This window comes from Bos indicus x Bos taurus, chromosome 26 (assembly GCF_003369695.1).
Source record: "Bos indicus x Bos taurus breed Angus x Brahman F1 hybrid chromosome 26, Bos_hybrid_MaternalHap_v2.0, whole genome shotgun sequence".
In the NCBI taxonomy this organism is placed as follows: Eukaryota; Metazoa; Chordata; class Mammalia; order Artiodactyla; family Bovidae; genus Bos; species Bos indicus x Bos taurus.
The window spans coordinates 14,912,517-14,938,566 of record NC_040101.1 but is presented as its reverse complement, the minus strand read 5'-3'; the positions used below and the strand labels follow the sequence as shown (position 1 = coordinate 14,938,566).

The 26,050-nt window shown below is 48.8% G+C and overlaps 1 protein-coding gene across 1 annotated transcript; it reads left to right on the top strand.

The window, feature by feature from the left end:
* The first annotated feature begins 3,998 nt into the window (after nucleotides 1-3,998).
* On the top strand, nucleotides 3,999-23,881 carry PNLIPRP2 (pancreatic lipase related protein 2). The gene is made up of 13 exons (XM_027529208.1): nucleotides 3,999-4,022; nucleotides 4,217-4,319; nucleotides 7,358-7,512; nucleotides 9,766-9,891; nucleotides 12,322-12,456; nucleotides 13,190-13,301; nucleotides 14,323-14,442; nucleotides 15,682-15,801; nucleotides 18,616-18,734; nucleotides 19,151-19,280; nucleotides 20,482-20,593; nucleotides 21,923-22,090; nucleotides 23,762-23,881. The coding sequence occupies exons 2-13, from the start codon at nucleotides 4,271-4,273 to the stop codon at nucleotides 23,823-23,825; spliced, it is 1,410 nt and encodes a 469-aa protein (XP_027385009.1). The 5' UTR covers nucleotides 3,999-4,022; nucleotides 4,217-4,270; the 3' UTR covers nucleotides 23,826-23,881.
* Nucleotides 23,882-26,050: the final 2,169 nt, after the last annotated feature.

Here is a 26,050-nt window from a genome sequence, read left to right as displayed (position 1 = left end):
TCACTTTTCACTTTCATGCATTGGAGAAAGCAATGGCACCCCACTCCAGCACTCTTGCCTGGAAAATCCCATGGATGGAGGAGCCTGGTAGGCTGCAGTCCATGGGGTCGCTAAGAGTCAGACACAACTGAGCAACTTCACTTTCACTTTTCACTTTCATGTATTGGAGAAGGAAATGGCAACCCACTCCAGTGTTCTTGCCTGGAGAATCCCAGGGACGGGGGAGCCTGGTGGCCTGCCATCTATCGGGTCTCATAGAGTCGGACACAACTGAAGCGACTTAGCAGCAGCAGCTGCAAGGAAACTGTGGGGAGGTTGATGCAGCAGCCTAGAGAGGTGATGTCAGCCCCTCAGGGGCAAGGGCAGGGAGAGGGAAGGGGGGACAGACAAAGGAGGTGATGAAGATGAGAAACATGTCTCAAAAGGCCTCAGGGTGCTGGCAAAGGAAGACCCAAGCCATCCCTCCCCAGGGCAGCAGCTGGGCCAGCTGGCAGCACTACCCAGGCCCTGACCCTGCCACCTGTGGCCAGTGAATGACTTTTCCCACAGGTGCTGCCCTTCACTTCCTTCCCAGGGCAGATAGCTGGCGGGACTTCAGAACCTCGGGCATGCCTGCCAAGAGGAAGGAGGAGCTGACCTGGCCCTCCCGTGGTGAGAAGCCAAGTGGGAGGCAGCCTGGGGCCCTGCCGGCCTGCCTTGGGCCAGCCACCATGCCACGGAGACCAGGCAGGCTCCGGACTGCTAGGGAGTACCCAGTGGGTCTGTCCCCAATCACTGGTGACTGCAGCAGGGGTGCCCAGGCCCCTGGGGAGCAGCGTGGTGTAGGGATGGTGTTCTTCAATCCACCTAGAATCCCCCCCATTTACAGGTCAGCAAACTGAGACCTACAGAAGGAGAGAGCCACAGCAGCAGCACTGTAGGAGGTGGTGCCTGAGATCAAGGCCTCCTCAGGCTTCCCTGGTGACTCAGTGGTAAAGAATCCACCTGCCAAAGCAGGAGACACAGATTCGATCCCTGGTCCGGGAAGATCCCACATGCTGTGGAGCAACTAAGCCCAAGCGCCCCAACTTTAGAGACCTGTGCTGTACAGCTGGGGAGCCACAACTACAGAGGCTGCACACCCGCACTAGAGCCCATGCTCCGCAACAAGAGAAGCCACTGCGATGAGAAGGCTGTGCGCCGCTAGAGAGCAGACCCCGCTGGCTGCAACGAGGGAAAAGCCTATGCAGTACTGAAAGCCCAGCGCGGTCAAAAACACATAAACAAAATCATATAATCTATATAAATTATATATATATAAAAGATCAAGGCCTCCTCTTCCATTCACCCTTAACTAACCCCTTGCTTCCCCAGCCTCTGACACCTGGGCTGTAGAATGGGAATACACAAGGCCCCTAGAGGCTGGAGCTACAATCTGATTGATGCCTGCTGTTTCCTCTCAGGACACCTTTTGAACCAACACCACCTATTTCTCCTCTGATATCTAGCTCTAACATCCTCAATATCTCCTCTGGACGCTCTTCCCAAGATGTGTTTGTTCAGCATATATCTCACGACTTAGATATTGCAGCCTCATATTGGGTGGTTCCTCATCCACTTTGAAAGAGGTATTTGGGTGCTGTGCTCCTTTGGAGTGACTCTTGCTCAGATTAGAAAGGTGAGTCCTTTCTCTAGGCTGCAGTTTCCCAAATTTCCTGTAGGATCCCAGATTCGAAAACAAGCTTAGAAGTAGACCACCGATGTTGCCCCTCAACCGGCACTGGGCTTCAGCCCACCTCTACTCAGTCACAGCGCCATCCAAGTGAGGAGGGGGCCCTCCCCTCCAACAAAGCTCTGTTCTATTTCCCAGTGGCTCTAGCCTTTAGGAAGTTTTTCCTCATATGGAGCAAATCCGCCTCAGTGAGTTCCTCGAAGACAAGCGTGATCACGACCTGCCCTCGGCATTTAGAACAGAGCCTGATGACCTGAAAATATCAAGAATTATCTCTTGCCTAAATGAAATATAAACTTCCCCTTTCTTTCCAGCTCTGCCCTCTCTTTGGCTGTTGACCAGACAAAACACCACTGGTCCCTTTGGAGAGAAGATTTCCTGGATTCCTTGACCAAACTGTAGCTGGAACCAGGAGAGCATAGAGGATGGGACCCAGGGATTATCTGAACGTGTTTCACTAAACCTTTGCCAAAAACTAAATCTAGTCACAGAAAGGCTTGGCTGCTATTAGTGTGGGTGGTGAAACCAAAGAACTACACAATCCCAAACTTTCCTAATGAGGATGGAAAGGTCATCAGGAATAGAGAGTCAGGAAGGGGCAGTGCCTAACCCAGCTAAGCCCCCAGAAGGACCACGGGCCTCTGAGACTGGGACTGGGACTGTCTCCTTTCAGGGGAGGTCCAGTGGCTAGGCACACCTTCCAGGGCCCCAGTGGCAAGAGACAGCCACTCCAAGGGCTGATCAGAGGGACTGTCCACAGAATTGTGGACAGGGTCAAGGGAATCCACTAGGGAGGCTAAATCACCCAGGGATTAGCAACCCCTGGAAGCTTCTACTTTCCTACAGTCTGAAGCTTAGCCGGAGGGAGCTGTCAAGAGAGTCTAGAAAGAGCTGGGGGCCAGGTGACGAGCTGCTTGAGAGGAGCTGAAGCTGGCAGGAGAGAGGGGGCAGCTATCATGGCATCACAGCACAGAAGGGAGCGAGCCTGGGGAAGATATACCCCAAACCCTCCCTCCTCCCACCTCCTTCCCATTGATGGAAGCCAACCAGAAGACCAAGGGCAAGTACTGCAGAGATGCTGTCCATTGAGAGAGCTTCTAGGGCACAGAGCAGGAAGGAGAAGGCAGGAGAGACCTGGAATGGATTCAGCTCACTGTTGGCTTCCACTGTCCTAGTCTTTCATCCAACAAGTGTTTATGGATCACCTAGTGTCTGTCAGGTGCGTGGTTATGGGAGTGGTGGTATCCCAAGACACTTCCGGCTGCCAGAAATGTTTTTCAATCTGGTGCATATACATTTGTTCCCTGGTAGCTCAGATGGTAAAGAATCTGCCTGCAGTGCAGGAGACTCAGGTTCAATTCCTGGGTCAGGAAGATCCCTTGGAGGAGGAAATGGCCACCCACTCCAATATTCTTGCGTGGAGAATTCTGTGGACAAAGGAGCCTGGCGGGGTACAGTCCATGGGGATGCAGAGTCGGACACGACTGAACGACCAACACTTTGTTTCATCTTCACACATGTGTCAAAGTTCATTAAACTGTACTTGAGTTTTAAACATAGAATTTATGCACTTTGGAGCATCTAAATTAAATGTCAATTTTTAAAACAGTGGGACGGCACCTGGCTATTCACCCAGGATCTCCTCTTGGCCCTGAAGGAAAGAAAACACCTCCAATCTTCTTATCTCTGGGTCTTAGACGATACTGTTTCCAAACAAAGCTGTATTTGAGCAGTGTTTATTTTACTCTTTTGAGCGCCTCCAACCGCAGGGCTTTTATAACTCTGTCCAGGTTCTCTAGAAGGATGCTCCCCACCCACCCTACCACCAAAGTAACCAAGGGCTGTCTTCATAAGCCACCCGCTCCTGCATGGCTTTGCCAGGGTCTGCCTGTCAATGAGATGAGTCTGGGGTTCCTGTTTCCCTAGGGATTTTGAACAGGAAGCCCTGCAGCTTAGCGTTTCTCCGTTATCTCTAGGGGAACACAACCTTTGGGCAACTGTACCTGTGAATTCAGGTTAACAGAGCCCTTTGAGATCCCACAAAGTCAGTTTCCCTTTCCTTGAATCTCACTTCATAAACAGTCCTGCTCCCCTGGTCGAGCTGGCTTTGTGTGTTTTTGATAACCTAGGTTCAAAGCAGGCATGTGCAGAGCGCTGTCTGCCCCGGCTTCCCCCACCCTATCTCGCCGCCCCGTCCCCGCCCCCCCCTCCACCCTCTGGTCCTTTCCTGAGGAATCCAAAGGATCAAGCCTGGTTATAAAAAGCCATGACCAACCTACTGGGCTGTGCGTGGAAGCCCTGGGGCCACACGGTAAACCACTTGCCCTGTGAGGGCAGGGAGAGTGGGAGGGGCTGGGGCTGCCAGAGAGACCTGGCCCAGAAGAGGGGTGCTGAGGCTGAGTCCAGGATCTGAGAGAGGTGCTCCCCACCTCCCTGTGCGGGGAGGCTTCAGGGTTCCTGGGGAGGGCCCCGAGGGTACTGAGGGACACATACCCTGTTCACCAGCCTCCTGCCCGTGCATCTGGGTGTCCGTGCGTGTCTCTGGCTTCATCCACGAAGATGCTGCCCTCCTGGACCATCGGTCTTCTCCTGCTGGCCACAGTCAGAGGTGAGGATGCAGTCACCACCCCTTGGTGACCATGCCTGGGCTGGCCTTGCTTGGGCTGAGACAGACAAGAGGCATCATTGTCACCATTCTCATCATGCTAATTAATAACGTTATCCTTATTTCTTGATAAAACCATCAGTACAATTCAGGGAATTTGACTCTATGGCAAACACAGGGCAGCCTGCTCAACACAGATGACCAGCATCATCCAGCTTGGTCCCATTTCTCCAATGGCTGGAGTGGGTGACAGGGGTGGCAGGCAGCTGGGGCAGGTGGACAGTGTGGGGGCGGGGGGGCGGTTCTTGTCAGGCCCCCAGTACCCTCAGTCCCTGGGTGTGGACAAGGGCCCTTCTGCAGACTGAAAGGCATGGATGTGTCCCCCTGAGAACTCCCGTCCTGGCCCACCTCCTGCCCGGGGGAGATGCAGAAACCCAAGTTTTTACTTGTCCTGCTGCTGCTGCTGCTAAGTCGCTTCAGTTGTGTCCGACTCTGTGCAACCCCGTAGACGGCAGCCCACCAGGCTCCGTCGTCCCTGGGAGACACTGGAATGGGTTGCCTTTTCTTTTCCAATGCATGAAAGTGAAAAGTGAAAGTGAAGCCGCTCAGTCATGTCCAACCCTCAGCGACCCCATGGACTGCAGCCTTCCAGGCTCCTCCATCCATAGGATTTTCCAGGCAAGAGCACAGGAGTGGGGTGTCATTGCCTTCTCCTAAAACCTCCCAAAGGCTCCTCGAGCCCCAACCTGCTTATTCCCATCCCCCGCTCCTCGCAGGGGTGCCTCCCAGCTGCTCTCTTTCCCACGCTGTCCCATCTTCGCACCTCCTCTCCCATCAGTCAGAACCCCTCACTGCCTGGCTCAGGCCCCCAAACCCTGCTGAGCACACTCTCGCCAAGAGCTGGCATAGTCTCTTCCAGTCCTTTCGAGGGCTTTCTCCTGCAGCCAGACTCTTGCCCCTTGTCTCCTCAGCTTGTCCCCAGCCCCTTCTTATCTTTCTAGAATTCCACCCTGGCCTTGCAGCAAGACCCGGCCCCTGACAGCAGAGCCCCGGGTGGGATTTGGCAGTTCCCCCAGCCTTCTGGACCCCTCGTGGTCTCCTCCACTGCTCTGCTGCTTCCTGCTGCCCTAGGGGCAGGCATTCCCAAAGGTCACTCCCAGACACCCTCCTCATCTTTCTCTTCCTCAGGGTCACCCCCTTGCCTAGTGCCCTCCAATACCCCCTTAGCCCTCCCAAGTTCCTGGCAGCTCCACTAGGGTCATCCCCCACTCCTCAAACTCACTTGTGCCAAACCACACTCAGCCATCACCCCCACCTCCAGCTCCCTACTTTTGCCTTAACTCCCCTGAGAGGGCAGAATGCCCACCCCCTCTCCAGGCCCACAGGCACCGCACCCCAGGGTCTGCTGTCTCCCAGCCTCTTATACTTGGCTCCTTAGAACACCTTTAGGAGCACAGCCCTGCCCACCCCACTGGCCAGTTCAGCATCCCCAGCACTTCCCCACTATTCACCCAACAGCCCAGGTGTCTTCACCTGGCCTCGAAGCCCCCACATATCTCACCTGAAGCAAAGATTGCTTTAGTCTTCTGTAGCCCTTCGGGTAGGACTGTTCTCTCTTCCCACAGTGTATCCAACACTATCATTATTCCTTCCCAGTTACATTTCCTCTCTTTCAGGGCAGGGTTTGGATCTGATTTGTCTGTGGCTCCCCAGCTCCTGGACTTCCCTGATGGCTCAGGCAGTAAAGAATTCCCCTGCAATGTAGGAGACCCTGGTTCGATCCCTGAGTTGGGAAGATCCCCTGGAGAAGGAAATGGCAACCCACTCCAGTATTCTTGCCTGGAGAATTCCATGAACAGAGGAGTCTGACGGGCTATAGTCCAGGGGGTTGCAAAGAGTCAGACACGACTGAGTGACTAATACTCTCACACTTTCACACACACCCCAGCTCCTACCTTTATTCCCAGTTAAGTTTCTGGGGTTCAAATCATGGATCCACCACTGGCTGTGACCTTGGGGAGCTTCCTTTGTCTCTCTGTGCCCTGGGTTCCTCTTCTTTCAAACAGAGATAAATTCTTTGATCATAGGGCCATTTGGAGGCTAAAATGGCTAATACTGATAAAGTGCTGGTGTGGTATCTGGTACATTGAAAACAACAAGTATTAACTATCACCAGTTTTTGAATGAATGACCAACGTTTGACACCATCAGTTGAAGAAGGCTAAGAGAAAAAATCCATCATAATCCTCTAGATTTGAAATTATGTCACCCTTAGTCATACCAGGGGTGACATAACTGTGAAAATGTATCATGGACTGGAGAAAGGACCTTCAGATTTAGATGAGGTTATTTGAGTCATCAGTTGCATGCATGGAGCCTCTACTCTATACAGTATGATGTGAAAATAAATTCTCTCTGTTCTTAGGGCATTTAGCTTTTCAAAGAACAGCAGGGGAATCTGAAATGGCAGAGAATAACTTGAGGGGGAAAAAGGTGCATTAAGGGATGACATGAAAACATATGGATTGAACAAATGCCCGAGAATGCCTACTGTGTGCATGGCCTGTGCCAGATATAAGGGAGACATCCAGCCTCATCACATAGCATCTCTGTGCCACGGGCATTCATAGGCACTTGATAAATACTTGATGGTTGATGAGTGGCTAGAAAGGGCCATCTGGGAGTTTGCTGGAAGAGGTAGTTTTAGGGCCAAAGATCCCCAGATTTTTCAGCAATTCTCCAACTTGCCTGATGAACAGGGGCATTTATTAAATATGCTGTTTCCAGGGCCCCACCCCAAACCCTCCAAATCAGAATCTTTGAGGGAGGGGCCTGGGAGTGTGTATATGCTCATTCACCCCCAGCATCCAGGTGGTTCTTATTACCCAGAAGTTTGAAGAACACTGATAGCAAGGATGAAGATGAGATTGGCCTTGGTCAGCCCTGGGCTGCACCCTGAAGAGTCCTCACGAGCAGCTGAGATAACATTGCTCCTTCTTAGAACCTCACAAGGGTCCTGTTTGTTCCTCTTCCTGCCCCAGGAAAGGAGATTTGCTATGAACCTTTTGGCTGCTTTTCTGATGAAAAACCATGGACTGGAATCCTTCAGCGGCCTTTAAAGTTATTTCCCTGGTCCCCTGAGGACATCGACGCTCACTTTCTTCTATATACAAATGAGAACCCAAATAACTACCAAGTAAGAGGGCCGTAAAATGACCGTATAGTGGTGGTGGGGTGGGAGAGGATTTGGGCACCCACACTGGAGCCTTCATGTGGTTGTCTAAGGAATTATTCATGGCCTTGGAACTTTCCAGAAGGTGCTTCCTCACCAGTGATAGAGTTAGAACTGACTGAACTCTAGGGATCTGATGAAATCTATGGATGCCCAACCTGAAAACTGTAAGTGACGTATTCACACACTTATGCAGAGAACTTCAGGACTTCTAGGATTAGAACCTTGATCGGGGGAGAAAGTGGGTATGAGTAGCTTTTACGGATAAACCCAGGCCTTTGTGTCCCTAGGAGGGTCTGGGTTCTTTCTGCACCAAGAAGTAGAGGGAGCGAAGCCCCTCAGAGGGTGGGGGACCGGAAGACAGAAATCCTTCCTTAGGCGCTAGAAGGGAAGCAGGGGACATTTAATGACAAAGGAGAAAAGTTGGGGACCCTCGGAGCAATCTTCAGTTTCCAAAAAGATTGCCAGGTGACGACCAGCAAGCTTACCCCAGGTGCTCATGTAAAGTAACTATACTCCAATAAAAGTTTTTTTAAAAATAGGGAATGAGACTGGAGCTCCTGAAAGGGTAAAGTCATGAGAGTCCTTCTAGCACATCAGGATGTATGGACTTGACCCACCGGGGAATGACCTTCCTAAGGCAATATACCTGATTGTGCAATAAGCGCTTGCATGGAAAAAAAAAATTGTAAAATTAAGATTTTAAAAATTAAGAGAATTTGCTCAGAACTCAAGCAGCTCACAGCTCTGGCCCCAAACCAAGTTTGAGATAGCACAGTGTCTGGATATAGGTCCCCAGGGTCACCTACTGTGAGATTCTAAGTGATAAACCCCACACTCAGAGTCCCCATTACAAAAAAAGTAGATTAAAAAAATGAAATTTATGCAAAAAAAAAAAAATTCCTGAAAGGGAATGGTAGACGTCCGCAGATGGCCAAAGAGGTCCTGGGAGAGAAAAGCTGAGGAACCCCTGGGCCTAAAGCAGCAGGCATGACAGGAGCTACAGATTCAAGGAACAGAAAGGGCTTTAAATGCATAAAATAAACAGCATTGGATACCAAGGAGTCATCTTCCCTGGTGGTTCAGATGGTAAAGAATCTGCCTGCAATACAGAAGCTGCTAAGTCACTACAGTCGCGTCCGACTCTGTGCGATCCCATAGATGGCAGCCCACCAGGCTCTGCCATCCCTGGGATTCTCCAGGCAAGAACGCTGGAGTGGGTTGCCACTGATCAGGGTTCAATTCCTGGATCAGGAAAATCCCTTGGAGAAGGCAATGGCTACCCATTCTAGTACTCTTGCCTGGGAATTCCATGGACAGAGGAACCTGGCAGGCTACAATCCATGGGATCGTAAAGATTGGACACGACTGAGCAATTTTCACTTCACAAAGGATACTAACTATATTGGGAAATAGTTATCAGAACATTTAAAAAAATTAATGTGGGATATGGTAAAATAAGCTAGTATATGGTAATAGTTAACTGCTTTATTATCTTCCTAAATAACAAGGTCTAGGGGTTGGTCCATGGGGTCGCTAAGAGTCAGACAGGACTGAGTGACTTCACTTTCACTTTTTACTTTGATGCATTGGAGAAGGAAATGGCAACCCACTCCAGTGTTCTTGCTTGGAGAATCCCAGGGATGGGGGAGCCTGGTGGGCTGCCGTCTATGGGGTCACACAGGGTCGGACACGACTGAAGCGACTTAGCAGCAGCAGTAGCAGGGGTTGGTCTAATAACTTCTGTCATTTTAAATAGTAATGAGTACAAATGATATTTTTAAACATCTAAAACAACTATAATATTAAATGAAAATACCTGTGACTTCTACTGGTGACAGAGTATGGCTAAGACTACTGTGGTTTGTTGCTCATCATTTAAAAAAACACTGTATTTCAGTATATGCTGCTGCTAAGTCACGTCAGTCGTGTCCTACTCTGTGCGACCCCATAGACGGCAGCCCACCAAGGCTCCCTGTCCCTGGGATTCTCTAGGCAAGAACACTGGAGTGGGTTGCCATTTCAGTATATAAAGACCCATAAACTTGGACATTCTGAATTCTATCCTCAAACCCAAATAGGTCAGGAACTCCTTTTCTAGACTTACCCAGGTTCATGGGAGTTGAACCTGTGACCTCAGTCTTACGGGAATGGGCTCTTAAGGGCCTGTGGCTTAGAAAGGCCAACATTCAAATTCATCTTTTTTCATTTAACCAGCGGATCAATATCACTGACTTAGCCACTGTCAGGGCTTCAAACTTCCAACTGGACCGCAAGACACGCTTCGTCATCCACGGCTTTATAGATGATGGGGATTCGGGCTGGCCTACTGACCTGTGCAAGGTAGGCACCCACCCTCCTCATCTGGTGAGATAAACGCCACCAGCAGACGGAGTCAAACACTGCAGCCCTGAAGGCTGGGAAAGGACGACCTCCAGGGAAAGGCAGGCTCTTCCTAAAACCACCAAGGAAAACTCAGATTCTCAGGGGCACCCACTCTCAAGTTCTCCCAACTCACCAACCTCTACCCAAACATCTCCTTATGATGCTGGAAAGACCCAGAGTCCAATCAAAAAGTCCCAGAGGTGGAGATGACAGCCAATTACCTGGCATTTGTCTCTGGTGGTTTCTGTAAAAACCCCTGTGTGCACAGCATAAAAAATGCATTATCCCCTGCAGCACTGCTATCCAGTAGAACTTTCTGTGATGATGGAAATCTTCTATATCTGGGCTGCCCAAATCAGGAGCCCCTGGCCACCTGGGCTCAAGAAACTGACATGTGGCTAATGTGACCAAAGAACTGAATTTTAAATTTTACTTCTTTGTAATCAATTGTGAAGAGCCACGAGTGGCTAGTGGCCATGGTACTGGGCAGTGCAACTTTAAAGTGATCGTGAATACTGGTAATGAATTATTATTCATACCATCCATTTCCTGAAAAGTTACCGTGACTCTGGCATTGTGCCAATCATTCCACAGTCAGTCCTTGTCCTGTTTAACCCTCCCAGCCTGGCTGTGAGGTAGGTACAGTTATGGTTCTCACTCTACAGATGAGGAAATTAAGGCCCCCCAAAATTCAGTACTTGCTCAAAGTTGAATCCAGAGGTGGAATGCAAAACCAGGTCTTCCATGCTCAAGATACCACAACTCCCTGTGTCTACAACTTTAGCTTGTAGGAGGTGCCCACGCATGGCTCTTAGAGGCTTAGGCTGCACTGGGATGGACCTGAGCAGCTCCTTCTCAAGGTTCTCTGCTCCCCTTTGGCTGGATGTTCACAAGTGTCTCCTGAGGCCCATCAGGCGGTGTAGGCCTGGAAATTGGACAGCCTGGTGCATGCGATCCACCATGTCGTCCTAATCTCCAGCCAACTCTTCCCAGCCTCAATGAATAATAACGAACAAAGGAAAAGTGTTCATTTCCTCTATGAAATGGAGGCCTCCCCGAATGGACAAAGGAAATAGTGTTACCCTTTCTGTTATTTGGGCTTCCCTGGTGGCTCAGATGGTAAAGTGTCTGCCTGCAATTTGGGAGACCCAGGTTCAATTCCCGGGTCGGGAAGATCCTCTGGAGAAGGAAATGGCAACCCACTCCAGTACTCTTGCCTGGAAAATTCCATGGACAGAGGAGCCTGGAAGGCTACAGTCCATGGCCTCACAAAGAGTCGGACACGACTGAGCGACTTCACTTTGTTATTTATTTATTTGGCTGTGCTGGGTCTTCATTGCTGTCTGCGGGCTTCTCATTGCGGTGGCTTCTCTTGCTGTAGAGCGTGGGCTCAGTAGTGTGGCCCACCGGCTTAATGGTCCCACAGCATGTGGGATCTTCCCTGACGAGGGATTGAACCCCTGTGTCCTGCATTGTCAGGGGGAGTTCTTAGCCACTGCACCACCAGGAAAGTTGTTTCTTTTTCCTCCCAAGGGGCCAGTATCTGTGCTTGGATAATACCACATGACACAAAAGATGCATGTATACGGTAGAGTGATATCCTACCTCTGTCTAAATTTCATCTAATCAGACTTGTCCCTCAATACAAAGCATTGTTGGGAACATGAAAGCAGCCTCTGTGTGGTTTCAACTATCTAGTGTAAGAGTCTGCAAACTTCCTCGTAGAAGAGCAGGTAATAAATACTGTAGCATTTGTGGGTCGCATGATTGTAGTTCATATGGTTTCTGTTGTGGCTATGAAGCAGGGGTGGGCAACAGGTAAACAGATGGATGTGACTGTTTGCAGTAAAACTTTTGGGCTTCCCAGGTGGTGTGGTGGTAAAGAATCCACCTGACAATGCAGACAAGAGACATGAGTTCAATCCCTGGGTCAGGAAGATCCCTCAGAGAAGGAAATGACAACCCACTGAAATATTCTTACATGGAAAAATCCCACGGACAGAGGAAGCTGGATGGTTACAGTCCATGGTGTGGCAAAGAGTAGGACATGACTAAGTGACTGAGCACACACAGTCATAAAAGCAGGTGGATTTGTCACTCAGGTAGCAGTTTGCTAATCCCTGACCTAGTAAGTCATCTTTCTGACATGGTTGTGTCAATGACCTTCTGTAAAACCTTAGACAAGTTACTTTGTTCCAGGCCTCAGTTTCCACATCTGCTAAGTGGGAATAAGTATAGTCCCAGTTCATAGGGCTGTGGTGAGGACCAGGACAAATGTGAGGAATATTAAAGCCTTGACACAAACAAGCTAGGTGCTTGATAGATGTGAATTCCTGATTCTGGAGTGTGCAACGGGTGGCTGTTAATAAACTGGTTTGTCTTCCCCAGAAAATGTTTAAAGTGGAGAAGGTGAACTGCATCTGTGTGGACTGGGAGCACGGGGCGTGGACAAAGTATACCCAAGCCGTCCACAACACTCGGGTCGTGGGAGCAGAGATAGCGTTCTTCATACAAGGGCTGTCGGTAAACCCCTGCCTGGGCCCCATGCTGTGGGGAGGGGTCAGGGAGAGGGCCAGGTCAGCACCCCAGAGCACCCAGAGGCAGCCTGGGGACCATGGGGTGAGGCAGAGCCTGGAAGCCAGGAGCCAAGGAAGGCCTTTGCTTCAGGAAGCTGCAAAGTTCTCCGTCCCCGGCTGTCCTGAAGATCCCTAGCTGTGAGGCCCAGGGCAGACTAGCCTCTTTGAGCCTCAGTTTTCCTTTTTGAGATAAGCCTTCCTTGAAGCTTGATCTGGGAATTGGAGAGCGAGCTGGGCTGCCCGGCAGCTCTCAGCCCAGTGGAGTCTTCATCCTTTGGGAAGGTCCCTTACAGCCTTCGGGAAGGTTGATTCTGGAGAACCCCAGAGCCAGGGCCATGAACCACGCTCTGAACTGGCCCCTATGGGGGACTCCGGTGGGGAGGTCCATGGTGGGGTATGGATGGGACTTCGCAGTGTGCACAGCCAGTCCTGGCCAAGGTGGCCTGCAGATGACACGGTGGTTGCTGGTCAGCACCAGTGCCTCACAAGCCAGCTGGACCCCAGGACCTGCAGACTGTGGCCAGCGGGAGGCCGAGTCACGCTGTCCTAGGTGGTGGCCTGGAGCCAGAGGTTATTCCTCCCAAGCTTCCAGGCCGGGTCCTGTCCCCATCCCTGCTCCCCCAGAGCCAGCGCATGTCTCTACTCATTCCTCTGGTAACTGACGCTCCACCCCTCTGCAGACCGAGCTGGGCTATGGCCCGGAGAACGTGCATCTCATTGGCCACAGCCTGGGTGCACAACTGGCAGCTGAGGCCGGCAGGAGGCTGGGGGGCCAAGTGGGCAGGATCACAGGTAGGGGCGCAGGGTGATGTAGGATGGGGTAGGAGATGGGAGGGGGGAAGGGGGAGGGTAACCCGGCCAGGGGGGTTATTGTTATCATTCCCACTTTCCAAGTTCAGGGAGAACAGGCACTTTGAGCAGCACCAGCACTAGATGTAGGTCATCGAGTCCTGGATGCCCTGCTTCTTCCACCCTCAGCTTCTATTTGAAGATGAAATTGTCACGGCCCTTGGCTCAGGAAGGGCTTCCCTGGTGGATCAGCTAGTAAAGAATCTGCCTGCAATGTGGGAGAGCTGGGTTCGATCCCTGGGCTGGGAAAATCCCCTGGAGAAGGGAATGGCTACCCGCTCCAGTATTCTGGCCTGGAGAATTCCATGGACTGGATAGTTCATGGTGTCGCAAAGAGTCAGAAAAGACTGAGTGACTTTTCACTCCATGCCTCAGGAAATTCATAGTCTAGTGCAGGAGACAAACGACTAAGTAGGCAAATAAAATCCAAAGTAGAATTAACACATCAGAAGAAGTCTATACAATAAGGAGGGGGCGGAGATGGGCCAAGAAAGGAGAGGCCACATGTTCCATGAGGAGCTGGGATCTGAGGGGGCCTTGGAGGGGCGAGGTTCAGATTAGGAGAATGTGGGGAGGTGAGCTGCAGGCTGGGGGCTGCCTGAGCAAAGACACAAGGGAACAGACTGTGTGGGACTCAGAGGCTGGGCAAGGACCGGGTCAGGCCCAGGAGATCAGATTTGGAGGGTAGCGGCCCCACAGGAAGGAGTGAGGGGAAAAAGAAAAAGGGAGACGAGGGGGGCAAGGGCGCCACCCCGATCTTCCATGGAGCCAGACGGTGGGGACTTCCTGATACTGTTTGGCAGCCAACGACCCCACTGGCAGCCTTCTGAATCCTTCCAACTGTGACTGCTGGGGTGTGGCCCCCTTTGTCCAGGGATCTCCGTGGATTTCGCGGGTACAGGGTTTAGATCCTGGTTGGTCTTAGAGTGCGGCCTCCCTGTCCACCTCCCCTTCCCATTCTCAGGGCTGGACCCGGCTCAGCCATGCTTCGAGGGCACGCCCGAGGAGGTTCGGCTGGACCCGTCTGATGCCATGTTTGTGGATGTGATTCACACGGATTCTGCCTCCATAATCCCTTTCCTGAGTGAGTCCCCTCACCTCACCTCTCAGGGACCAAGGCTGTAACTGATGGGAGCAGTTCCAGGCCCAGCCGTGCAACCCCTGCCACCCTCCCCCAACCCCCCACACATACCGCAGGGTGGTATACAAAACAGGTAGCCACGGGAAACAGGTTGGGCACCAACTAGCCAAAATAGGTGTCAGTCACAAACCAACAGTTCAGTGCCGATGATAACAACCCGAGGCCCCGATCGGACAGCAGACGTCTATAGGCCACGGGAGGCTCACCCACTCTACAAACTCTACATTCTTCCCTGGTCTGCCAATATCGAGAGTGGCAGATGTATTTATTATTGACGTTTGACCTGTACTTACAAAATGCAAAGTTAATTTTTTTTCTTCTTATGGCAACGCTTTGGTTAAAGTTTGTTTTGTCAGAGATTAAATATCATCTTTAATTCTTCTAAAATCAACATTCTTTTTGCAATATTTTCTTGCAAAACCACTCATGAAATGTGCCAATGAAGATTATGTTTTCATGATGCTATCACTTACGGAAGGTTTATCATGTGCTGCATTGAACATTTTATAGACCTTCACTCATTAATCATTGTGACAGCCCTGAAAAGTGGGTATTGTTATTACCATTTCGTAGCTGAGGAAGCTGAGGCTCAACAAGGTCAAATGCTTGCCCAGGATCACAGATCTGTAAGTAGAACCAGAATGTGATCATGGGCCTGTGGGCTTCAAAATCCAAACCACCTAACCACTATGCTCTGGTTCTCAATACAGCAATATAATTTATGTGGTCTCAGCATAACACTATAATGTAGAAACCAAAAATTTTAAATGAGTAAAGTCATAAAAATTGCACCAGCCCTGACATGTGTCTTCTGGTGCATAATGGTATTAGGACACTGATAATAGTGTTGTTCAGTTGTTGTTGACTGAACATGTTGTTCAGTCATGTTGTTCAGTCTGTCTAAGACAGACAGACACACACAAATACACGTGTGCCCGCTCACCCAGAGCCGACCTTCCCCCTCATCTTCTGTGCTGCGTTGTCTCCTCCCTTCTTGTCTTGCCAAGTGCTCATCTCTGAGAACTTTCTACGGAGCCAGAGACAGGGTGGCCGTGCCGAGGACAAAATTTGCCAAGCAGTTTCTTGCTCCCACTGGAAGGAGCTGAATGCTTTCTGTAGCCATCACCTGAGCTGGAACCACCTTCCTCCCGCTCCCTGTTCACCTCTGCTCCAATGTTTCAGGTTTGGGAATAAGACAAAAGGTGGGCCACCTGGACTTCTACCCAAATGGAGGAAAGGAAATGCCTGGATGTCAGAAAAATATCCTGTCAACCATCATAGACATAAATGGAATATGGCAAGGTACGTGAATGAGAGAAGCGAGCCCAGCTGCTCCACTTGGAGAGAAGGCAGGGTGTGTGGTGTTGACACCACACATTTCACCACAGTGGCATTTTCACCACAGTGGCCTTAGATAATGATTCTGGTTAGCCCCATTTTACAGACAAGGAAACTGGCTCAGAAAAGTGATAAAACTTGCCCAAGGCCATTTTCCGACTGCGAAGCCCAACCACATGCCCAGCCTGTGCCACCCCCCGCCCTGCACCAGGATGCTGAGACATGGGCTGCCCTTGCCCATAGGCTAGGACCCAGTTCTGGCTTTGGCTCCTATGCTCTCTCCAGGGTCGGCCCCTTGGAGAACTGCAGGGTGGAAGCAAAGATGTGAAAGGGTTTTGACTTTCTTGCCATTTGCTGTTGTCAGATGCTAGGAATGGAAAGGAAGTGAGCTGGCAAGAAGACAATGGGGAGAAGGAGGAGGGCGTGCCCTGGGGGTTTGGAGGCCCGTGTGAGGAGGCAGAGGCCGGGGGTCTGGGAGAGGGGGGCTAACCTTGTGTGTGTGTCTGCTCATCTAAGAAATCAGGCTCAGTGCCCCTAACGTTACGTGACCTGAAGCACCATTGCTATCAGCCAGCCATCCCTTTTTCTGGCTTTGGGCTATGCCTGTCACCCCTTCAGTGAGAACAGGTTTCCCTCTCCTCCCTGAAAGTGGAAACTTTGAGTCTGAGATCATCTCATTTCAGTCTTTATTTTTCCGAGCTGGGAGTTCCCCAAGGCCAAAGGCTGTGTCCCGGGCCTCTGGGCCTCTCCTTGGTACCCTGTGCTGGCCCAGAGCAAGCTCTAGTCCACTCATTACCTTGCGTTGAGCGGCCTCCTGTGGCATCTTAATATTGCTTGAACTTCACGTGAAAGAGCAGAGTCGATAAGACAACAGCCAGCATCCATCACCAGTTGGTGGAGCCTTTGACCTCCCCTCTACTCAGCACCTGGCAACCCACTCCAGTGTTCTTGCCTGGAGAATCTCAGGGACGGGGGAGCCTAGTGGGCTGCTGTCTATGGGGTCGCACAGAGTCGGACACGACTGAAGCGACTTAGCAGCAGCAGCAGCTACTCAGCACCAGGCACCTCCTGGTGTGTGTGTGGCGGCGGGGCGGGGTGGTGGTGGGGAGTGGAGCAGGGGTGTTCTTCTGCTGATCTGCTCGCAGAATGAACACCAGAGTCACAATGAGGGCTGCCCTCTCCCAGAAGTGACAGGCTGGGCACACATAATAGGAAGGAGTCCACGTTTAATTAGAGAGACGACAGGGAGAGAGAGAACAGCCTAGATGCTGGAGCAGGTTTCTATTGTGTGCACACCAGGTCACCCTGGCGCAGGCACTGAGGAACAATTACATCCACTTGCTCCTCTATTATGCAATCCCTGGGTAGCAATTTTGGATGAAAGAAACAATTAAGTTCAAAACAGGTTCTGTGGTCTGGTAATGAGTGCTGGTGTGGGACACGCAGGACTGGGGGCACTGTGAGGTGATAATTCTCCCCCAGCACAAAGTGCAACCTTCCTTTCCCCCGTGTTGAGGGATAAAGCCCAGCAGACCTCCCAGAAGTGGCCACCAGGTAGGCCAGGGTCACTGTGGATCACTCCATGGGAAGTTTGATACCAAGTATTAAAAGCTGGAGAGATAAAAAAAGCAATTTCCCCCAACAAGAGGACTTCGGTTTAAAAAGAAAGATGATCGATAAAATGCAGTGAGAGTGGTCAGAGGCCACAGTGACCTTGCCTTCTATGGCTTTTACCTTGTGCCTGGAGGAGTAAGAAGGAGGAATTTCTCAGCCTGAGACGGTAGACAGAAAAGCTGGCTTCATGTGAAAGCTGAAATATATATATGTATATGTATACTCAGTCATGTCTGACTCTCTGTGACTCCATGAACTGTAACCCGACAGGCTTCTCTGTTCATGAAATTGTCCAAGCAAGAATACTGGAGTGGATTGCCATTTCCTTCTCCAGGGGATCTTTCTGATCCAGGGATCAAACCCGTGTTTCTTGGGTCTCCTCTTTGGCAGGTGAATTCTTTACCAGTGAGCCACCTGGGAAGCCTCCTGGGAACCCCCAAACACACACACCAGGAGGTGCCTGGTGCTGAGTAGCTGCTGCTGCTGCTGCTGCTAAGTCGCTTCAGTCGTGTTCGGCTCTGTGCGACCCCATAGACAGCAGCCTACTAGGCTCCCCCGTCCCTGAGATTCTCCAGGCAAGAACACTGGAGTGGGTTGCCAGGTGCTGAGTAGAGGGGAGGTCAAAGGCTCCACCGACTGGCAACGGATGCTGGCTGTTGTCTTGTCGACTCTGCTCTTTCACATGAAGTTCAAGCAATATTAAGATGCCACAGGAGGCCGCTCAACTCAAGGTAATGAGTGGACTAGAGCTTGCTCTGGGCCACTGGGAAGCCACCTGGGAAGCTAGGCACACCTCCAAAGCCCCCAAGCTTTCGTCAGTCATTTACGATACATGCCTGGCCCTGGAGGATTAGATAAAGGTGCTTGTTAGAACTGCTCACTCCCTAACACTTGCCTAGCCCTGAGGAGGACCTCCCCAGAAAATGGACAGTACCAGGGTGCAGAAAGCAACTCCAGCCAACCACCACTACAAACAAGCCCCCAAATTTTCTACTTGCCAAGTATGTCAAGGTCAATGATAGAAGTTTTGAACTGTGGCCAAGGTGTTCAGGAGCGGTGATACCCACCTGTGAAATGCAGAGCTGATTCCTCTCTCAGTCAGAATGGTTCAGGCTTCAAAAGTTTAATGCCTCTTGTGAGCCTCTGTGGCCTTTGTCTTCCCAGGAATCCAAGACTTTGTGGCATGCAGTCACTTAAGAAGCTACAAGTACTACTCAAGCAGTATTCTCAACCCTGATGGCTTCCTCGGCTACCCATGTGCCTCCTACGAAGAGTTTCAGGAGGTAGGGCACACCAGGGGCCCAGGGAAGATGGTGGTGGTGGTGATTTTGTCCCTGTGACTTGGAACAGAGCAGAGATGTAACTCCATGGCTGAGGAGAGCCTTCCTCCCAGGAGTAGGATGGGCAGGAGAGGAATAGCACAGACCTGAACTGTTCTGGGCCTTCCCTAGATCCCCAGCTTTCCATTCTGGAAAATTCCCAGTGGATGCATGGATGGGTAGATGGATGCAAGCGTGCATGGATCAGTGTGGGGTCCTGGGGACAGACACAGAATGGATACCCGAATGGAAAGGTGGATAGGTAGATGAGAAGATGGATGAGGGATGGCTGGATGGATGGAATAGAAGATGAATTGTTGATAGAGTGAGTGATGAGTCTAAGGCCTTCGGCCCACAGACAAACTGTTTTCTTTCACCAGGGTGGCTGTTTTCCTTGTCCAGCGGGAGGATGTCCCAAAATGGGGCACTATGCTGACCAATTCCAGGGGAAAACCAGTGCTGTGGGACAAACCTTTTTCCTGAACACAGGGAGCAGTGGTAACTTTACAAGTAAGTTTCCATTTTACGAATTTAAAAATTCTTGCAAATAATTTTAAAGGTGTTTCAGCCTTCATAGGACCCTCGGTAGCAATTTAACAGAAACTCAGCTCCAACCATTTTAAGCTATAATGGAAGGACAGAAGAATGGCATTTGTCTTAGGTCTCAAGTTTACCCTTTAGCCAAAAATCCCGATCAATGGAATAAAGTATAGTGATTGGCCCACGCTGGGTTACAAGTTCACTCACCCCTGTGGCCAGAAGGACAGATCCATTAACAGAAGAAGAGCGTTCAGTTCAGTTCAGTTGCTCAGTCGTGTCTGACTCTGTGTGACCCCATGGACTGCAGCATGCTAGGCTTCCCTGTCCTTCTCTATCTCCCAGAGTTTGCTCAAACCCATGTCCATCAAGTTAGTGATGCCATCCAACCATCTCATCCTCTGTCGTCCCCTTCTCCTCCTGCCCTCCGTCTTTCCCAGCATCAGGGTCTTTTCCAATGAGTCAGCTGTTTGCATCAAGTGGCCAAAGTATTGGAGCTTCAGCTTCAGTATCAGTGCTTCCAATGAATATGCAGGACTGATTTCCTTTAGGTGAGGTGGGGCAAAGTCACTGTAAGTCAAGAAGTCTCCCCACTAATTATATGTCATATCAGTCCCCCTACATACACATAATCATGTTGTGTTTTTGTTGTTTTGCCCAGCTTCTCATTTAAAAAATACCAGATAGTGAAATGATCAAGATTCATGTGTTATAAGTAATGGTAGCCGAATGAAGAACAATTGTTGTTCAAAGGAGTTTCAAATTTTAAAAAGTTATGTAGCACTTTATAAAACACTTCATGCAATCTTCACAGTATTTGTCATGAAAGATCACAGTTTGGCAGTCTCTATAAAGTCTTACATGCATAGGACTTTAACCCAGCCATTCTTCTTCCCAGAATTTACTTAGGAAAAACACTTGCATGTGTGAATGAGAATATGTGCTCAAGAATGGACCCTGTAGTGTTGTTTTTAATACCAGAAAATTGGCGGTTGGGGGAGGCCAGGGAGAGCAACCTGAATCTCAGGACACCAAGCCTCACTGAAGAAAATCATCATGCATAGTCATTCTTCCCCCTCACCCACAGAGGACTCAGCTTGGAACAAGACTGCCTCCATAGGGTCATTTCTTTCAACAAGATGAGTTAATTTAATGATTGCATTTCTTTGGACAGGTTGGAGATACAGGGTATCCGTCACACTGGCTGGAACAAAGAAAGTGAGGGGGTCCATCAGAATTGCTTTGTATGGAAGTAATGGAAACTCAAAACAATATCAAATTTTCAAGTAAGTTTGATAGTAAAGTGAAATGACCAGACTTTCCATGGTAGATGATTCATATGAGATTAGGTATAAACTGCTTTATAAACCTAGCCACCTATGACAGAGAACCATTGAATCCTGAAATGTCAAAGCTGGATGGAAGCCTTAGATCTGGTTCAATCACCCCATTTACACACGAGAGGAGAGAGGGAGAAGTCACTATTTAACATGAGACAAATGTGGACTTCTGAATTGTCAGTTGTTGCTTCCTGACTTAGGTTTTATGAATATCAAATTCTCCTCAGGCCAGGTGTATTTGCGTGGCAACTCCCTCCTCACCAACACACACACTTCATCCCCTACACACACACACACACAGGAAGCCTGAGGCCACCTTCTCATCGCTGTAGCCTCAGTGCCTACTTCTGCTGGGTATGTGAGGTGCTTGGTGAATGTATGTTGGACAAATGCATAATAATGCTGTAAAAGGGCTTCCCTGGTGGCTCATATAAAGAATATGCCTGTAATGCAGGAGACCTGGGTCAGGAAGACTCCCCTGGAGAAGGGAAAGGCAACTCACTCCATTGATTCTTGCCTGGAGAATTCCATGGATAGAGGAACCTGGTGGACTACAATCCACGGAGTCACAGAGTCAGATACGACTGAGCAACTAACGCTTTCACACTTTCAATGCTGTACAAATAGATTGTTTTTTGCACTAAGTTCTACATAATAATTTTCGTGTTAAAGTTCTTTGACCACTTCCTGTGCTACACATGAGGTGATAACAAATGACCTCAGCTGACCCACAGGCATCTTTGAACATAAGATACTGCATTAATTAGTCCCACAGTAAACCAACAGGGTTAATATGCAACCCCAAATACTTAACTTCCCTCTAGGGACAGACTGTATGTGTGTGCTTGGTCGTTCAGTATGTCTGACTCTGCGACTCCATGGACTGTAGCCCACCAGGCTCCTCTCTCCATGGAATTTTCCAGGCTAGAATACTGGAATGGGTTGCCATCTCCTACTCCAGGGAATCGTCCTGACCCAGGGATCGAACCCACATCTCTTGAGTCTCCTGCATTGGCAGGCAGATTTTTTACCACTGTGTCACCTGGGAATCCCAGGGAAAAACAAAACAGTGAAAATCTAGAGTCTAATATTTTTAAAAGTTGTATTGTTTACAAACACCTTTGTGATTTACCAGTCCCTGGATGTGTATGAAGCTATACAATTTATTTGGAGAAAACCAGCAACAGTGGCTGTTGTTTGGAGAAACAATAGATTGCTATCAACCTATGTATTTATATATACACCTGATAAAATATTTTATGTCTATGTTTTCAGAGGATCCCTCCAACCAAATGCAAGTCATACGCATGACATTGATGTGGACCTCAATGTTGGAAAAGTCCAGAAGGTCAAGTTCCTTTGGAACAACAATGTGATAAATCTCTTCTGGCCCAAACTAGGGGCTTCCAGAGTTACAGTGCAAGGTGGTGAAGATAGGACTGAGTGCGTATCTTTTATTCCATCTAAGTTTTATTTTCTATATTTAGCTATCAATCTGTTCACCAGTCCATCCATTCATCCATCCAATCACCAACCTACACATCTATGCATTTATCCGCTGACACATTCATCCAGCCCTTTCTGTTCATCCACTTATCTGTCCACTCCTCTATCCAGCCATCTATACAGACACCTGTCGTCTCATGCTTCTGGCCATCCAGCCAACTATCCATTCATCTACCCAACTATTCATCTCAACTCTCCACCTATCCATCAATTTACTTTTGAAAAATAAATAATTTCCTTTAGCCAAACTCACGTTGGCAGGAGCAAGGCATCAGTATTTAGGCATATGTTCAAGAAGCGCTGATTCATGTTGATGTTTGGTAGAAACCAACACAATACTATAAAGCAATTATCCTTCAATTAAGAATAAATACATTTTTTAGAAAAGAAAAGAAAAATAAAATCATGTAGACCCATGAAAAAAAGAAACAGGCAAATATTAAACTTTTATCTTAAACAATAAGGAAGACACCTGGGCAGTACTTGGCGGAAACCTCTGAGTTAATTTCAGCTGGGGAGCAGTTAGGAATGTAAATTGCTTTGTTTGGAGACTATGGCGTGTATTGGATCTAGCTCATAGTGGCAAACTCTTCTCATTCAGAGGGAACAGAACCTTACCTGGTAGGAGCTGGGAGAGTACCTAACTATATCTAAAAATATGAAAAGAAAGTCCACCTTAAAAGAGGACCATCATTGCCAGGCTCAAAATCCTTTGGGGTTTTTTTTGTTGTTTGCTTTGCTTTTGCTATTTTATTTTTTTATTAGAGTGTAATTGCTTTACAATATTGTGTTAGTTTCTGCTACAACAAAGTGAATCTGCTATATGCATACCTGTACCCCTCTCCCTCCTGAGTTTCTACCCTACACTCCCGTCCCACCTCTCTGTGAGTGTGTGCTGAGTCACTTCACCGACTCTGTGCAACCCTATGGAGTGTAGCCCGCCAGGCTACTCTGTCCATGGGATTCTCCCGGCACGAATTACTGGAGTGGGTTGCCATCCCCTCCTCCAGAGGCGCTTCCCAACTTAGGGATCAAACTGTGGGAAGTTTCCCAGGTGTTCTGCATTGGCAGGCAAGTTCTTTACTGCTAGTGTCACCTGGGAAGCCCCATCCCATCCCTCTAGGTCATCACAAATATCATCCATTAATGCACATATATGGAATCTAGAAAAATGGTACCGATGAACCTATTTGCAGGGCAGGAATACAGACACAGATGTAGAGAACAGACATGTGGGGACAGTGAGGAGAAAGGGAGGGTGGGATGAATTGGGAGGGGAGCATTGACATTTATACACTACCATGTGTGAAGTAGATAATCAGTGGGAAGCTGCTGTATAGCACAGAGAGCTCGGTGATAACCCCCTGGGTTTTGAAAATCCTTGATCTGACCACTGATTCACTCTCAGCTCTTTAAAAGTCCAAGGAGGGGAGGAGATTCTTTGAGGGGGTTTGCTTTCTGAGCATCACTTGGACTCTGCCTCGGGTAGCAGAGCTTTTCAGTCAAAGGGGTCTGAATTCCAGCGGATTAGCCAAAAACTGTTTACTTACCTGAAGTCACTTTTCAACAAGCCAAAGAGCCTAATGCCAGAAATGTCTTCCTCCACAGGTATAATTTTTGCAGCAACGACACAATGCGAGAAAATGCATTACAAACCCTCTACCCTTGTTAAAAATGCGGTGCCCCTTTAATCTTTCTGATAATAAAATTTCAATGGCTTTGTTCTGATGTTGTTAGTTTGACATTCTGCACGTTCTGGGTCACATTTTAGAAAAGATTTGGGGGACTGGAGCCAACTTGGCCACAGATAATGCCTAAAACATTCTATTGGTCCACCTCCTCCACCATCTCTCTCTTCCAGGATACTTTGTGTATCCTGTCCTAATGGATTTTATATCCTTAGACAGTGGAATTCTGTCCTGCTTGAAAAGATTGCTTCCACATGTTGCCCACTCAGCTTGCAGTATCCTGGGGTACCCCGTGTAAGACCCCATGTAAGAGCAGCCTGTGGCATGAGTGACTCTGGGGGTAATCTAGGTGGAATCTGCCTCCACCATGGAAGGAGAAGAGCTTTAAAAGAATTTACTACACGAACATGGCACAAAATGTAAACAATGCAGAAGTGAGCTTTTACCCAAGGTCCTGTCCTTCCAGCTATGCCCTAGGGCCTCTCACTTCCTCTTCCCAGAGACAACTTGAGTTCTCCCTGAAATAGTTTCTGTATAGAATATTTGCACACCTATCTCACATATCCCAGCCCTGCTGCTGCTGCTGCTGCTGCTGCTAAGTCGCTTCAGTCGTGTCCGACTCTGTGCGACCCCATAGAAGGGAGCCCACCAGGCCCCACCGTCCCTGGGATTCTCCAGGCAAGAATACTGGAGTGGGTTGCCATTTCCTCCTCCAATGCATGAAAGTGAAAAGTGAAAGTGAAGTCACCCAGTCATGTCCGACTCTTAGCGACCCCATGGACTGCAGCCTACCAGGCTCCTCCATCCATGGGATTTTTCAGGCAAGAGTACTGGAGTGGGTTGCCATTGCCTTCTCCGATCCCAGCCCTATATCTCCCTTTTTTAAAAAAGAATTTATAAGCTATGACAAATGTAGACAGCAACAAAGATTCCCTTAGTCAAAGCTATGGTATTTCCAGTAGTCATGTATGGTTGTGAGAGTTGGACCATAAAGAAGGCTGAGCACTGAAGAATTGATGCTTTTGAATTGTGGTGCTGGAGAGGATTCTTGAGAGTCCCTTGGACAGCACAGAGATCAAACCAGTCAATCCTAAAGGAAATCAGTCCTGAATATTCATTAGAAGGACTGATGCTGAAGCTGAAACTCCAATACTTTAGCCACCTGATGTGAAAACCCAACTCATTGGAAAAGCCCCTGACACTGGGAAAGATTGAGGGCAGGAGAAAAGGGGGTAATAGACGACGATGGTTGGATGGCATCATCAATTCAATGGACAGGAGTTTGAGTAAACTCCGGGAGATAGTGAAGGGCAGGGAACCCTGGTATGCTGCAGTTCAAGGGATCACTAAGAGCCAGACATGACAGAGCAGCTGAACAACAATAAGTGTCCTACTAATTTTTTCAGAAAAATTAAATTCTCTGGATAAGTATAAGTTCTATACATACAAGGTACTTGTTCTTTTAGTTTTGATTTACTTCTTAGAAGTTTTCCTCTTTCTGGCCATCCAACATTTTGTAAACCTCTTGGCATTTTTTTTTCTGGGATCCCCAAGCATTGTTCAAAAACAGGGCTGCAACCTTTTTTTACTTTAACCTCTGGTTGTCAAGAGATGGGAACTTGTTTATAGTAGTTCTGTTGGTTCCAGGATCATAGAAACAATTCTGAATGAAGGTCTTGCCTGCTTCTTGCCTTGAATCTCTCAAATCTTGGTCTTTTAGCCTTATAGCCAGGTAGCTTTTATTCTGGACAACAGTCTATAGTTTTTGTACTTTAACTTTCTTAGTCACTTCCCTTTTCAAACAAATGGAAACATACAATACACACTGTTCTCACCTTGCTTTTCTCACTAACAGTAAATTTGGATATTATTCTCTAATGGTCCAGAAAGGTTGTCTTCATTCTTTGTGTGGCTTCACAGAGTCCATCGAGGGATGTATGTGGTGTGGTTGTTTTTGCTGATGGACACACAAAATTTTCCTATTAGGAATATTCATGCAGTGATCCTTTTATGATATTCTAACATGATATAAATTTGTCCAAGAAATGTTTCAGTTCAGTTCAGTTCAGTCGCTCAGTCGTGTCCGACTCTTTTCGACCCCATGAATCACAGCACGCCAGGCCTCCCTGTCCATCACCAACTCCCGGAGTTCACCCAGACTCACATCCATTGAGTCAGTGATGCCATCCAGCCATCTCATCCTCTGTCA

Excerpts from the sequence above, each read along its gene's own strand:
- PNLIPRP2 (XM_027529208.1), top strand. The coding sequence starts at position 4,271 with ATGCTGCCCTCCTGGACCATCGGTCTTCTCCTGCTGGCCACAGTCAGA. Across the intron at positions 7,513-9,765 it reads AGAACCCAAATAACTACCAA|CGGATCAATATCACTGACTT; the intron begins GTAAGAGGGCCG and ends TCATTTAACCAG. Across the intron at positions 14,443-15,681 it reads CTCCATAATCCCTTTCCTGA|GTTTGGGAATAAGACAAAAG; the intron begins GTGAGTCCCCTC and ends CCAATGTTTCAG.